This window comes from Alexandromys fortis, unplaced genomic scaffold (genome assembly GCF_014885135.2).
Source record: "Alexandromys fortis isolate MF-2015 unplaced genomic scaffold, M_Fortis_MF-2015_v1.1 scaffold_27, whole genome shotgun sequence".
NCBI lineage: Eukaryota > Metazoa > Chordata > Mammalia > Rodentia > Cricetidae > Alexandromys > Alexandromys fortis.
In genome coordinates, this window is record NW_026067952.1 from 3,376,265 (window position 1) to 3,390,580 (window position 14,316).

At 46.7% G+C, this 14,316-nt stretch overlaps 2 protein-coding genes across 4 annotated transcripts in view; both read right to left on the minus strand.

The window, feature by feature from the left end:
* Positions 1 to 342: 342 nt before the first annotated feature.
* On the minus strand, positions 343 to 5,161 carry Dbndd2 (dysbindin domain containing 2). Of its 3 annotated transcripts, XM_050151040.1 has the most exons (5): positions 4,789 to 5,161; positions 4,479 to 4,555; positions 3,136 to 3,282; positions 2,805 to 2,942; positions 343 to 1,572 (listed from the first exon to the last, which is right to left on the minus strand). In XM_050151040.1, exons 1-5 carry the CDS (start codon positions 5,046 to 5,048, stop codon positions 1,373 to 1,375), a joined length of 822 nt encoding a protein of 273 aa, XP_050006997.1. In that variant the 5' UTR covers positions 5,049 to 5,161; the 3' UTR covers positions 343 to 1,372. The 3 variants fall into 3 exon arrangements, with proteins under 3 accessions (XP_050006997.1, XP_050006999.1, XP_050006998.1); XM_050151042.1 differs by lacking the exons at positions 4,479 to 4,555; positions 4,789 to 5,161 and adding an exon at positions 3,743 to 3,934; XM_050151041.1 differs by lacking the exons at positions 4,479 to 4,555; positions 4,789 to 5,161 and adding an exon at positions 3,737 to 3,933.
* Positions 3,138 to 14,316, minus strand: part of Sys1 (SYS1 golgi trafficking protein) — a 30,542-nt gene continuing 19,363 nt past the window's right edge. The window contains exon 4 of the mRNA XM_050151045.1: positions 3,138 to 3,282. Coding sequence (XP_050007002.1) covers positions 3,276 to 3,282 — 7 coding nt within the window. The 3' untranslated portion in view covers positions 3,138 to 3,275. The remainder of the gene's footprint in view (positions 3,283 to 14,316) is intronic.

Here is a 14,316-nt window from a genome sequence, read left to right on the forward strand (position 1 = left end):
GTCAGCCATCCTAAATACAAGGTATGGGCAAAAACTGATGTCATGTGCCTTGGATGGCTAAGGAAAACAACCCAAAAGTAGCTTGGTGCTCAGTTACCAGAGAGCTTCCCCGCGGCCCTGTATTTTGGACTTCTTTAGTATGAGGAAATAAATTTGTATCTTAAGTCATGATCTTTTACTAGCTGTCAAACTGAAACCTAATACAGGCTTCGAAGCATTTCACAATCTGACCTCTGTCAAGTTTACCTCTCCCTGTATATTTTCAAATCCAACAGTTAATCCAAACAAAATGCTTCTTAGCTCTTCACACTCGGTCTCTGTAGTCTTCTCCTACTGCTACTCTTTTTTTTTTTTGTTTCCTTAATTTTATTTTTTATTTTTTGAAACAGGTCTCACGAAACCCAGACTGGCCTCAAATATGCTATGAAACCAAAACTGTTCCTGAACCTGATACTCCTGCCTCACCCCTCTCTTGCTGAGATTATACGGAGGAGCCCCCACACCCAGCCTGGCCTTTCCATTTAGTGTTTACAAGCTGCAGCTTCTCCCTGGATAGGATCCCTCTCCCTCTGCCCAGCTTGGCTACTCCTCACTGTCCTTCAGATCTCTGCTTAGGAAATCCTTCCTTCAGTTCTGTTTCCTGATACCAGAGGAGAACTTGATCATACTACTACTTACTATACTGTGACTTATATTTACCTGGCCTTCTCCACCACAGACAGTAAACTCTGTGAAAACAGGAAAGTGCTTCATCGCATCAGAACCCTATTTCAAATGTCTCGCAGAGCTAAAGTCTTAAGTATTTCTCGACTACGTGGAGTAAATGAATGATGGAGATATGGCGCCAGTTAGTGAAGGACGGCAGGCCTGGCATCTCTGCAATGTGACGAAGGCGGTGAAATGAGTGGTATATTATAGTTTATTATTTATAGTTTATTATTTATACTATATCCTGTTCCAAAAAGGATTTAAAGAGGCAGGATTACTGCAGTACAACCTCACAGAGTGCCAAGTGGAACTCCTCAGACCTTCCCCTCAGAGACACTGACTTAGGAGACTCTAGTGGAAGTCTACAGGTCATTTGGGGGCAGGAGGGATACTAAGAAAGCAGTGGTATCTTGTCCTACCTCATCTTCCAGCTTCTCATTTAGAAGTCCTACCTCAGGAGAAAAACACTGGTGGGAAGGTTGCAGCAGGAGAAAGTTAGCAGAAGCAGGGAAGGCTAATTCTCAGGTACAGTATCCACCGTCCTTTACGGCTCTGGTGCTGACAGCAAGTAAAGGGTCAGGTCTTCTCCAGAGTGTTCTGCTGGGCCTGGGATCTCCTCTCCACGGAGAATGGCCAGATAGATCAGTCTTCAAGAGGCCCACTGCTAGCTGCAGGGTCCAGGCTCTGCCCCTCCATCACCCCCATCCTCCTCATCTGACTGTGCCAAGGGGGTGTCTGCTCCCCCATCACTTGGATTTGGACTGCGCAGATTGGATGAGTCAGAGGACAAGGAGGAGGTCCGGGATGTAGTCCTGTCTGGCGTGGGTACCGGCAGGCTCAGCTCCTCTGGATGGCTGTCCACTCCTACCCAGAGAGAAAGGCTGGTCAGGGCCACACACAGGGCTTTAGAGAACTCAGGGATGTATCTGGCCAGGGAAACCGAAGTGTAGAGAAGAGTGGGCACCTGTCCAGAATGAACTTTCCCAGTCAGCAAGGGGCCAGGATTAGGACTGCCAGCCCCTTCCATACCACTATACTATGTGCTGGAGTCAATCGAGAGCTCAGGCTCTACCTCACTGCGTCCTGAGAAGCTGCAGGCAAGTCATTTCCCCTCAGTTCCTGCTGTGAGAAGGACACCTCCATTTCTAAGTTTTTAGGGTAAAACCTCAAGAATGCATATCAAGCACCTGAGGCCATCAGGAAATACTAGCAATTTGTTTCTTTCAGAGAGAGTCATGCTCTGCAGCTGGTCTCAAGCTCACAATCATCCTCCTCTGTTTCTGAACTTGTGATGAGAGGGGGCTGGCAGTCTCAGGAGCACGTTCCAGGGCTTGGAGCCAGAGACAGGGTTTGAATACCAGCGTTTCTACTTTCTGCCGATGTGACTGAACTTTTCTGAGACTAATTTTCTTTTTTCTTTTTTTTTTTCGGTGCTAGAATCAAACTCAGGACCTTGCACTTGCCAGGCAAGCATACTGTGTATACTGTGTTTCTGAACTCAATCCCTAGCCTCTAATTTTGAGACAGGGTCTCTGTGTAGCCCTGGCTGTCCTGGAACTCACTCTGTAGACCAGGCTGGCCATGAACTCAGAGATCTACCTGCCTCTGCCTCCTAGTGCTGGGATAAAGGGCGTGCACCACCACTGCCCAGCTTCTAACTTCCTTCTTTATGAAATGAAGAGTCTACCCCTGTCCTCCGTGTCCTCACAGAATGTTGTAAGGATCAAGAAAGAAATACGTGAAGTACTTTAGCACAATATTAAGAACCCAGGAAATTGGTAAAATTTAGTATTATGACTAAAATTGCTTGGGTTGTCTAACATATTCATTATGTTTTCTATTACTTTAACTACAGTAATTTTATGAATTTCACAAACATAAAAATCTGAATGCTGAAGTAATTAGCTATTCCTAGACCAGTTCCCCCTGAGTCAACTTCCCTAAATCACAACAGCCAGTTGTTTCTCTAGCAGAGACAAACATTTCCAACTTCTACTTAAGATTCACCCCTCAGCTCAGACTTGCACTCTCATTTCTGGGCCCAAACATCCAGCCCTGGCTATATGGTCCCTAGGTCCCTAAGCAGAGAGGCATACCAGACATCTGGGGGGTTGGTGGAGAGTCCTCACAAGGCAAGAACACATCTGCTCCATCCTGATCGGCAAGGTCAATAAATTCCACCTGCTCCAGTGTGTCCACATTCACTTCCATAGACGAGATGCTACCTATGGGGGCTGCAGACAAGAGGGCGGAGGGCAGGCAGATCAGGCTGAAGCTGAGAGGACAGTCAGATATGCCTGTAAGATCTCCATTTCAGAGTTTACTGGGTCACAAAAACAGGAAGGGAGATGGCCCCCAAGATTTGAGAGCCACAGGGACATCTTCCCCAACCCACCCTAGTTCTATTCCTCAGGACTTGTAACTCACGTCTTTGGGACTCGAGATGCAGATGGGACAAGGGGAAAACAAACTCTGTCTCTGGCTGCAAAATGTCTTCGAAGAATTTCTGCCGCTCCCTGAGACGTAGCTGCTGGCGTTCCAAGGCTGCTCGTGGATTTGGGTCCATGTCAGCCCCTGGGGGGTAAAGGAATAAAACAGTTGTGGGGATGAGAGAGAAAAAAGTGGGTGCCTAGGCTTAAGGAGCCCCACGGCAGCCAGCATCCCGGCCTCTGCTTCCAGTCTGGACAGCTCTGGCCTTGGCAGCCTCTTTCCCACAAACTTCAAGACTCTATAGAGAAAGGGCCGGTCCTGGTTCCACAAAGGGGATGTCCGTTCCAGGCACGGCAAGAGCCTGCCTGCTGCTAACCAAGGCTGCCAATGGCTGTCCAACTGCCTATAATGCCCTTCTGAGAGGCTGGCAGGGGCTGGCCATTTCATGGACCCAGCTCCCCTCAGAAAGCCAGGGAAGAACGGGGTGAGATGGGAAAGTACAGGTTGCTGCAGCTCTGGTTCTTCCCACCCCTTCAAATCCCAAAGAAAGACTCTAGCAACGTTCCTCCCCCACACCTCTCTTTCTCTCCACACACACCATTACCACGATCCTCATCACGTCCAAATCCTTTCTCTGAAGTCAAAGACCTAACTCCCTGACTTGCCTCTGCCCTAAAACCATCTTTCTGGCCCAGGCTTCCATCGGAAGGCATTACCCTACCTACAACAATACTGTGAAGGGGAGCTGTCTAGAGAACTGGCCACCTTTCCTCTAACTCTAAGATTTGTTCCCCTCCTCTTACACATCTGTGTGGCTTACCTCCCCTGCTAGCAAGTACCAATTAGAAAGGTGGGGCCTGGGTACAGTTCAGACCAGGCCTCTATGTTCCCAGTGCCGAATTTCTCCGAACACCGGAGCCCTGTGCATTCATTCTCATTCCTGGCACACTGCTCTGAACCCATCACCAGGAGCAGGGAAATTTCTAGGGTGAGAACCAAACTGTCATCCTCCAAAAACCTCATCTGGGCACAGTGCATCCGAGCTCTTGGCCAGTTCTTCAAGCACTGGGGTAGCTCACAAGGGACCCAAAACTAAAGAGCCAGGCAGGGGCAAGGAAGTGCGGGAGCTATTGTGGCCACTGGCCACAGAGAAGGGAGACGCTGACGCGGACTCCAAAGAAAGACTTAGAGCTGCCGCCCAGGTCACAACGCTAAAAATACCCAGGGCCCCAGGGGCGGTCTGCGGAGCTGCGGGGAGGGGGGGGGAGCTTCCGCGGACCGGGGCCACCCGGACGCCTCTCCTCGTCCCCCGTCCCCCCCCCCCAACGCTGTGGTCTTACCAGGTTGAAGAGATTGCCCACCAGGGGCCGCGGAGCTGAGACCTGGTGCTAGGTAGTTGTTTACGCGACCATAGGTACTGGGAAGAGTGGAGATTTGGAGAAGGGCGGCTGAGACCCAGGCAGGAGCCAGGAAAATGGAGAACGCCCTCTGCCCCAGCCCCACCCGCGCCCGAGGAGGCAAGAGGCAAAGAATTCCCTAAAAGGGGACCGGAGCGTGGGCGAAGACGGGGCGGGCGGAGGAGGGCGCCCCACGTTCCCGTGCTGCGTGGCCCCAGTCCGCCGCACCTGAGACCAACCCGTGCACCCCTACCTGCAGCGCCCGCGCCCCGCTGGCTCACTGGAAGCGCTCCCGACAAGCGGCGGCGGGGGCGTGGGAGCGAGCAGCGCCGGCCGGGTGGGGCTATGCCTGCGGGGCTCCCTGGGGACCGGCGGCCCTGGGAGTCGGGAACGAGGAAGAGGCGGGAGGCGGAAGTGGGGGTGGGGCGGGCACTCGGTGCCGGCGGCGGAGGGCAGCCCCTCCGAACGCCGCGACCCGGACTTGCGGGGCGGGCGAAAAGTTCCCGCACGCATCCCTCCTTGCTCTGGCGGCCGCGGGCGCCCGCGCGGGGCTGCGCGCGCCCCGAAGCACTTGCGGCACCCCCGCCCAGGGCGCAGCGGCGGCGGGCACACGCGCCGGCTCCGGCCCACGCACACTTGATGCGCTCCGACTTGAGAGCAGCGCCCACGCAACGACCACGCGCACGCACCCGTTGCCCGCCTCTCCGCACCTCGAACACCCTGGCCACGCTTACGCGCGTCCTTCTCTAGGAGGTGCGGGATGCGAAAGCAAGGGTCTGCTGCCTCCTAATGAGACAGGTGCATTGCGGTTGACGACCCCTGGGCCTTGGATTCCCTCAGCTGGGCCCAGGACCACACCAGCCGCCGCCCTACCGGTCAGCGCACTGGGCGGGTCAGGGCTGGAGGGGATGAGCCGGCGCCGCACCCTACACGCCGGCAGGGAGCCAACACCTCGAGGTGTTAGCAGGGATGCCAGATGTTTGGCCTGGCGTGGGTGGGCAGTCCAGATGGAAACTGCCCCCTTCGCAGCATCTCCTGGCTAAGACCAGTGCTAGCAGTGTCCAGTATAGCAGCTTCTGGATCAAGACTCCGTTCCCCCCCCCCCCCCCCCCCATCCCCTTGCTTTCTGGCCCCTGAAAGCAGTGTCAGGATAGGCCACAGACTCTGTGTGTGTATTCTATTAGAATCTGTGTTGGGGTCATGCTGTCTGCAAGCCATCCTTGGCATCTTCCTCTCCTTTGAGGCCCATATAAAAATAAACCTCCATTTCATGTCAATTCTGTTTCCTAAGTATCTTTCCAATCCACCATTCCTATTTCCACCACTCTCTTGGCTTCGGCTCCTACTGTAGTAGCCTCCATCAGGTTTTCCTGTGTCCTCTCTAAGTTTAGCTACAGTCTTCACACAGCAGTCAGCTTGGGCAGTTCAGAGCTCAAGTGTCGTCCTTTGTCAGAATAAAATCTATGCTCGGGTATTGTAACTCAGTTCTCTCTCTCTCTCCTCTCTCTCTCTCTCTCTCTCTCCAGGGTTTCTTTGTATAGTCCTGCTGTCCTTGAACACAGAGATCCTTCTGCCTCTGCCTCCCAAGTGTGCACCATGCTCGGCTTCTAAGTCTTGAAAAGCAGGGAAGGGGATGGGCATGTGCAAAAGGATGGCCGTGAGAACTGTGGCGCACTTCCCCTGCAGATTGGACTCCAGCAATGCTCAGGCACTGACTTCTCTGTGTGACTAGGTGAGAACCACCCTGGGAGGTAACTACAGCAGGCCACTTTCCCCTTCGGAAGAGTGGAAATAGTTTATGGAAGTGAGTTCAGTGGCTAAGATTACTGGCACTGCGGCCAGACCCCCTTCTTGAAGCTTCCGGCCACTTAGGCAAACACTTAGCTGATCCTTGATCCTGTCTATTAACTAGGAATAATTGATCCCCCTCTTATAATTCATACAAAATACTTAGTGTAGGACTCTGGATACAATGGAAATGCTCCATAAACCTTAGCTCCCTTGGTTGGGATGGGTTCTGAGAAAGGGAAAGAACTGCATTCTGTAGTGAACTTGTGACAGGATAGGGATGGAGTCCTAATTGTCAGAACTACTTATGAGTTACTGGCTTCAGACGCTGCTTTAAGTGCTTTACATATATTAACCCTTAATTCTCTGGGGTAAATACTATTATGTCTACTTCCCTACAGAGAGGTGGAGGAAGTGTTCAAGGTCCTACAGCTAGTCTGTGACAGGGCTGGATTTGGAACCTGGGCAGGCCACCTCCTGAGACGGCTGTCACCGCAGCTGGCAGCATGTTCTTTTATCCTGTTGTAATTTTTATTTTTCAAGAAACATTTTAGTAAGTTTGAGTCTTATTTCTTATTAATGGATGAAGTAGATACCTGGTCTCATTTTCTACCACAGAAAAATAAGTCCACGTCTAGAGTACAGGGGCTGGAGCTCAGCTCCCAAGGTCACATATCACCGTCTCCCACCATCTCCCACCCCTGCCCTATTTTCAAACTCATCTCTGGAAAAAGGACTCCAAGGACTCTGTCTCTACCTCCCTCCCTCCCTCCCTCCCTCCCTCCCTCCCTCCCTTCCTTCCTTCCACTAGTCAGTGCAGTGCTGAAGGGGTATAATAAAACAGGAGTTCATCTGTAACTGATTGTGAACCATCAACTGACCCACAGATTATTTTCAATCAAAGATGATGAAAGACTATGGATGTCTGTCCCTTCTTGTTGCCAGATACTTGCCAAAAACTCTTTGGAAGAGTGGGACATCCAATCTGAAATTAATTCACTGAGCTACACTGGAAGTGTCATCAAGAAGAATGATCCAGGCTGACAAGGAACGGAATGGCCAAGAGAGATGAAAAGAACAGCAAAAAGTAGACGGCTGGATACTCTGGCTTCCAGCTGAGACACAGCGGGGAGAGCATTACCACGCTAATAACAATTCTGAAAACTTGGATGGGCTTCAGAACTTTTGTCAACCTTCAGAGAATCCAGGTTGCAAAGCAAGTAATTAATGTGAATTCTAAAGGACAGGAGTCTCTAGGAAGACTTAGAATTAAGCACTGATTTACTTCTGAGGGGATGAAATCTCCATGCTTGAAGGGAAGGAGAATTAGAAGAACTAGCTAAAATGTTTATTGAACTGTTGGCGGCCCACTGTGGCTCAGACAGCAGCAGAATCTGTGGGAATCCAGATGACAGAACAGCGGCAGAGACAACTCAGTCCCTTATACTGGCCTAGCACAAGACAGAAATTTCCAGGCACAGAGAACACCGTGCTTAGTGCCTACCATCCTGTGTCCAGAGACAGGTACACACATGGAAGCATATCCTCAAAAACTGAAAACGTGTGTGCTAGTGCACGCCTTTAATTCCAGCACTTGGGAGGCAGAGGCAGGCGGATCTCTGAGTTCGAGGCCAGCCGGGTCTATAGAGTGAGTTCTAGGACAGCCAGGGCTACACAGAGAAACCCTTTCTAGAAAAACCAAAAACAACAACAGCAACAAAAATCCCTTGTCAGGAGTCAAAGTAATGAGGAGGCCCAGATGCTGTAGCTATCCGACAGAGAATTTAAGAGAATAATGAATCATGGAAAGGTCTCATGGAAGATATAGACAACGTAAATGAGCAGAATTTTAGCAGAGCAAGAAACTATCACACGTCATATTCAACACTAGAAATCGACAGGCTCCAGATTGGAAGAACACCTCTGACTCATCAATAAGCTCAGCACAGCTAAGGAAGAAATTAGTGGCCTTGAAGACAATCCAACAGAGGCTACTTAGGCTGAAACAGATAAAACGAGTTCAGCAGAACCACAACTAGGGCTGGGGATGCCACTCGGTAGATAGAGGACCTGCCGCCCGCCTTATGTGTACAGGTTTCATTGCCCGCACAATGTGAAAGCTGGGCCTGGTACCCTGTACCTAAAATCTCAACACTTTGAAGGTGGGCACAGAAGATCAGAAGGTCACCCTTTGTTTGCATAGTGATTTTGAGGCTAGCTTGGGCTACAAGAAACCTTACCTCAAAAAAAAAAAAAAAGATAATTGCATGTCTAGAGTAAAAAATGATGTGGGCTGGGTATGTTGCCACAGGTCTTTAATTCCAGAATTCTGGAGGCAGAAGCAAGTCAGTCTCTGAGTTGGAAGCCAGCCTGGTCTACAGAGTTAGTTCCAGGAGAGCCAGGGCTACACAGAGAAACCTTGTCTTGAAAAACAAACATAAAACAGAACCAAAGAAACAAATGAAAATATTTAGGGTTATAAATAACAAGCTAATGGAGTCAGTGTTGAATTGTTAAAGTGTAGGAATAGACAACTGGTTTGTCTCACTATTGTTCTCTGTGTGTGCCAGCGCGTGTGTACATGTGAGAATACAAGTGTGTACAAGTGTTCTTGCTGGTGTGTGCATGTGTGGCCAGAGGTATCTTCCTCCATCACTTCACCTTATTTTTTAGAGAGGATCTCTCTCTGGGCCTGGATCTCACACACTGGCTAGCCTGACTGGCCAGGGAGCCCCAGGAATCCACTTGGGGCAGCCCTTCCCTGCGGCCAGCTGTCGGGGTAGACTCCGGCCGCTACACCTGCTCTCTCGTGGTGCTGTGGATCCACACTCGGCTGCTCATGCTTGCACAGCAGGTACTTTCTTGGCTGAGCCATCTTTCCAGCACCTCACTATCACAGTTTTACTATCTGTGTCCTATAAACATCAGATTGTATACCTTAATTATATTCAATAAAATTTCAAAAATTGCCTGTTGAACATTTTAAACATAAATTACCACTAAAAACTAATGTTGTCACCCTCCTTGGGCCTCTTGTTTGAGCCTGCCCTCATGAGTACATCAGATTCCAAAGGCCCTGACTCTTGACTGTCTTTCAGGACCCAACTTAAAGTCTAGAATTATTCCTGTGCTTCTTTTTGTCTGTTTGTTTGTTGTTTTATTTGTTTGTTTTTTGAGACAGGGTTTCTCTGTGTAGCCCTGGCTGTCCTGCAACTCACTCTGTAGACCAGGCTGGCCTCAAATTCACAGAGATCCTCCTGCCTCTGCCTCCTGAGTGCTGAGACTAAAGGCACACACCACCACACCTGGCTTTTAAAAAATTTATTAAGTGTTAGGTTTTCATGAGACTCACTTTGAGTTAATTTTTTTTAAAAAAAGATTTATTTATTATGTATACAACTTTCTGCCTCCACACGCCAGAGGTGCCCTCTTTACAGATGGTTTGGAGCCACCATGTGGTTGCTGGGAATTGAACTCAGGACCTCTGGAAGAGCAGACAGTGCTCTTAACCACTGAGCCATCTCTCCAGCCCCAAGTTAATTTTTATAAATAAGATCTGGATTAAAGTTCACTTGCATTCAGCAAACTACTTCAATACAATTTACTGCAAAGACGATCTTCTCCAGCTGTGTTCCACAGTGCTTGTCTAATACTGCACAGCTAGCTGCACAGTAACACTTCAAATCAGTGATCCTGCAACTTCCAAAGTCATGTCACGTTGGCCTTTCCTCATATATTTTAAAATAAATTGGATTTTGATTCTGTTCTGTTTGTCTTGTGAGCGTGTTCTGTAATACAGTTCTAGCCATCCTGGAAGTTATGGCAATCCTCCTGCCTCTGCCCCCGGACTTTAGAATTCCAGGTGTGTGCCATCACACCCTGCTATGGACTCTGCTCTTGAACTCTGTTCTCAACCATCCCACCTTTGTGTGTATTCAGTCCCAGATGCGGTGTTTTCAACCTCTACAGCCAATAGACTTGGGGAGTTCAGGGGCCTTTCCTCACCATTTAAAAATGTTATTTATTTATTTATTCTAAAGGTTTATTTATTTATATATAGTTTTCTGTGTGCATGTATGCTTGCATACCAGAAAAGGGCACCAGATCTCATTATAGACGGTTGTGAGCCACCATGTAGTTGCTGGGAATTGAACTCAGGACCTTTGGAAGAGCAACCAGTGCTCTTAACCTCTGAGCCATCTCTCCAGCCCCTAAAAAATATTTTTAAACAGTCATAGCCAGAATTTGGAAACAACCTAAATGTCCCTCAACCAAAGAATGGATAAGGAAAATGTGGTACATTTACACAATGGAGTACTACACAGCAGAAAAAAAAACAATGACATCTTGAAATTTGCAGGCAAATAAATGCATCTAGAAAACATCATATTGAGTGAGGTAACCCAGACCCAGAAAGAAAAATATAATATGTACTCACTCATAAGTGGCTTTTAGACATAAAGCAAAGAAAAAACAGCCTACAATTCACAATCCCAAAGAACCTAGACAACAATGAGGACCCTAAGAGAGACATACATGGATCTAAACTACATGGGATGTAGAAAAAGACAAGATCTCCTGAGTAAATTGGGAGCATGGGGACCATGGGATAGGGTAGAAGGGGAGGGGAAAGGAAGGGAGGGGAGTGGAGAAAAAGATATAATTCAATAAAAACAATAATAAATAAATTGTTTATCTGGTCTTGAAAAAAAAAGAGGAAGATGTGCATTGAAGAGGCTCCTCGTGGACTTTGTTAACCATTTGGGCAAGAAACCGCTCTTGCCTGAACTGTTTGACTGGACTTGCAGGACCCACAGAAAAATGACTGCTGAAGCTGCCTGAAGAAGGTGAGACAGTCCTTTGGGGTTCCTGCTTCATGAAAGAGTCTGCCAGACATTCTGTAAGACACAGAAGAAAACAACTGATGGACTTTGCCAATACAAGGCAAAACAGATCTTCAGATTTCCTGCTTCATGGGAAAGTCTGCTGGATACTATGGACCTATAGGCTGAAGATGGATGCTCCAATGATACAGAAGAACTTTGGGTGACTGTCCAGATAGTGAGATGTCTCTGTCAATTCTAGAGTTTTGGAAGTTGCTTACAATGCACTTCCTGTTTACTTAGGTAATATTATATCCTTCCGAAGTGTTTGATGCAGTTGAAGTATAGTTATAATTATAGTTTTCCTGTTATGATAAAAGATAAAGAAGATATAAATACTGTAACTGTAATTCTTGCTTGATAGCTGTTTTGTATACGTAATTTTACTATGTTAAAGTTAAAACCTTTCTTTCTATTTAAACAGAAAAAGAGAAAGGGAGTGGGAAGTCCTTCTATATATGTGTTGCTTTTATTGACTGGTTAATAAAGAAGCTGCTTTCGGCCAATGGCTTAACAGAATATAGCCAAGCTGGAAGAGATTAAAAAAAAAAAAAAGATATTGCTTTACTTACTTCCAGCTTGCCACAGTGCACATGTGGAGGTCAGAGAACAAACTGCAGGATTCTTTCTACCATGTGGGTCCAGGAATCAAACTCAGATTGTCAGGCTTTAGAGCAAGCATCTTTACCCAAAATCCATCTTGTCAGCCCTAAAATTATTTTTAAAAATTTGAAATGATTATAGATAGATTCAAAGAAAATTGAAAAAATTTGCAGTTCTTTGGTTTGAGAAACATTAACTCATCTCTCAAAGTGGCCACATGTATTATAGCATTCAGAGCACAGGTCCTGAATACAGTTAGGAATTATGCTGGTTTAGTAAAATGGGGAACAACTGATAGGTTCTATAAGGCCCGTGACCTCACTACAACACAACTCCTACACCCAAGACTCAGAAGGCCTGTTGTGGTGGTACACAACTTTAATCCCAGCACTTGGGAGGCAGAAGCAGGCATATCTCTGCTGAGTTTGAGGCCAGCCTGATCTACAGAGTGAGTTCCAGGACAGCCAGGGCTACACAGAGAAACCCTGTCTCCAAAAGCAAATAAAAAGACTGAGAGAGAGGCTGGAGAAATGGTTCAGTGGTTAAGAGCACTTGACTGCTCTTCCAGAGATCCTGAGTTCAATTCCCAGCACCACATAGTACCTCAAAACCATCTGTAATAGGACCAGATTCGTTCTTCTGGTGAATACATAAAATGCATGAATATAGCCAAAACAATCCTGTACAGTAAAAGAACTGGAGGCATCACAATCCCTGACTTCAAACTCTCCTACAGAGCTACAGTACTGAAAACAGACTGGTATTGGCATAAGAACAGACAGGAGGACCAATGAAACTGAATAGAAGACCCAGATATCAATCCACACATCTTCGAACATCTGATCTTTGATAAAGAAGCAAAAAATATCAAATGGAAAAAAGAAAGCATATTTAACAAGTGGTGCTGGCATAACTGGATATCAACATGTAGAAGAATGAAAATAGACCCAGATCTATCACCATGCACAAAGCTCAAGTCCAAATCGATCAAAGACCTCAACATAAAGCCAGCCACAATGAACCTTATAGAAGAGAAAGTGGGAAATACACTTGAACGCATTGGCACAGGGAACCACTTCCTAAATATAACCCCAACAGCACAGACACTGGGAGAAACAATTAATAAATGGGACCTCATAAAACCGAAAAGCTTCTGTAAAGCAAAGAACATAGTCAAAGACAAAACAACAGCCTACAGAATGAGAAAAGATTTTTACTAACCCCACATCAGACAGAGGGCTGATCTCAAAAATATACAAAGAACTCAAGAAATTGGACACCAAAAGATCACATAATCCAATAAAAAAAATGGAGTACAGACTTAAACAGAGAACTCTCAACAGAGGAATCTAAAATGGCTGAAAGACACTTAAGGAAATGTTCAACATCCTTAGTCATCAGAGAAATGTAAATCAAAACAATTCCATCTTACACCTGTAAGAATGGCCAAGATCAAAAACACTGATGACAATTTATGCTGGAGAGGTTGTAGGGTAAAGGGAACATTCCTGCATTGCCAGTGGGAATGCAAGCTGGTACAGCCCCTTTGGATGTCAGTGTGGTGATTTATCAGAAAATTAGGAAACAACCTTCCTCAAGACCCAGTAATACCACTTTTAGGTATATATCCAAAAGATGCTCAATCGTGCCACAAGGACATGTGCTCAACTATGTTCATAGCAGCTTTGTCATAGCCAGAACCTGGAAACAACCCAAATGCCCCTTGACCGAAGAATGGATAAGGAAAATGTGGTACATTTACACAGTGGAGTACTACACAGCAGAAAAAACCCCACGACATCTTGAATTTTGTAGGAAAATGGATAGAATTAAAAAAAAAAACACTTTTGAGTGAAGTAACCCAGACACAGAAAGATAATTATTACATGTACTCACTCATAGGTGGTTTTTAAACATAAAGCAAAGAAAGCCAGCCTACAAACCATAATCCCAGAGAATTTAGACAACAATGAGGACACTAAGAGAGACATACATAGATCTAATCTACATGGGAAGTAGAAAGTAGAAAAAGACACGATCTTCTGAGTAAATTGGAAGCATGGGGACCTTGGGGGAGAGGCAGGGAGGGGAGCAGAGAAAATATAGAGCTCAATAAATATTAATAAAATTTAAAAAAAAGTTAAAAAAGAAAGAAAGAAAAAGACTCAGAGAACATCAAGGAAGAGGAGATGGGAAGATTTCTAAGGCCAAAGGATGGGAAATCTGTGAGACCATGGTTCCTAGAAATATAGGGGAGCTTTACTCACGATATTTCAACAGCATGGCTGCCTAAGCAAGATTTGAAGAATTACAGCACCAATAGGCATATTAACACAGAAAGGGGAAATCTCATGAGGCCCGGCTCACACACACAGAACCAAGTAACGCTGACAGTGAGAGAAACAGTCTTCCCTAGGAATGAGCCCCCTAAATTGGTTAACCAATACCACTGGTCAGCCTTAAAATCATATACTGGCAAGTTGCATTTTATACATATAGTGTGTAAA

Bases quoted from the DNA above. Each gene is read 5' to 3' on its own strand.
- Dbndd2 (XM_050151040.1), bottom strand. From the start codon at position 5,048: ATGCGTGCGGGAACTTTTCGCCCGCCCCGCAAGTCCGGGTCGCGGCGT. The intron at 3,283-4,478 runs GTAAGACCACAG...TTTACCCCCCAG, and splicing joins TGGGCAATCTCTTCAACCTG to GGGCTGACATGGACCCAAAT. The intron at 1,573-2,804 runs GTATGCCTCTCT...CTCTCTGGGTAG, and splicing joins ACCAACCCCCCAGATGTCTG to GAGTGGACAGCCATCCAGAG.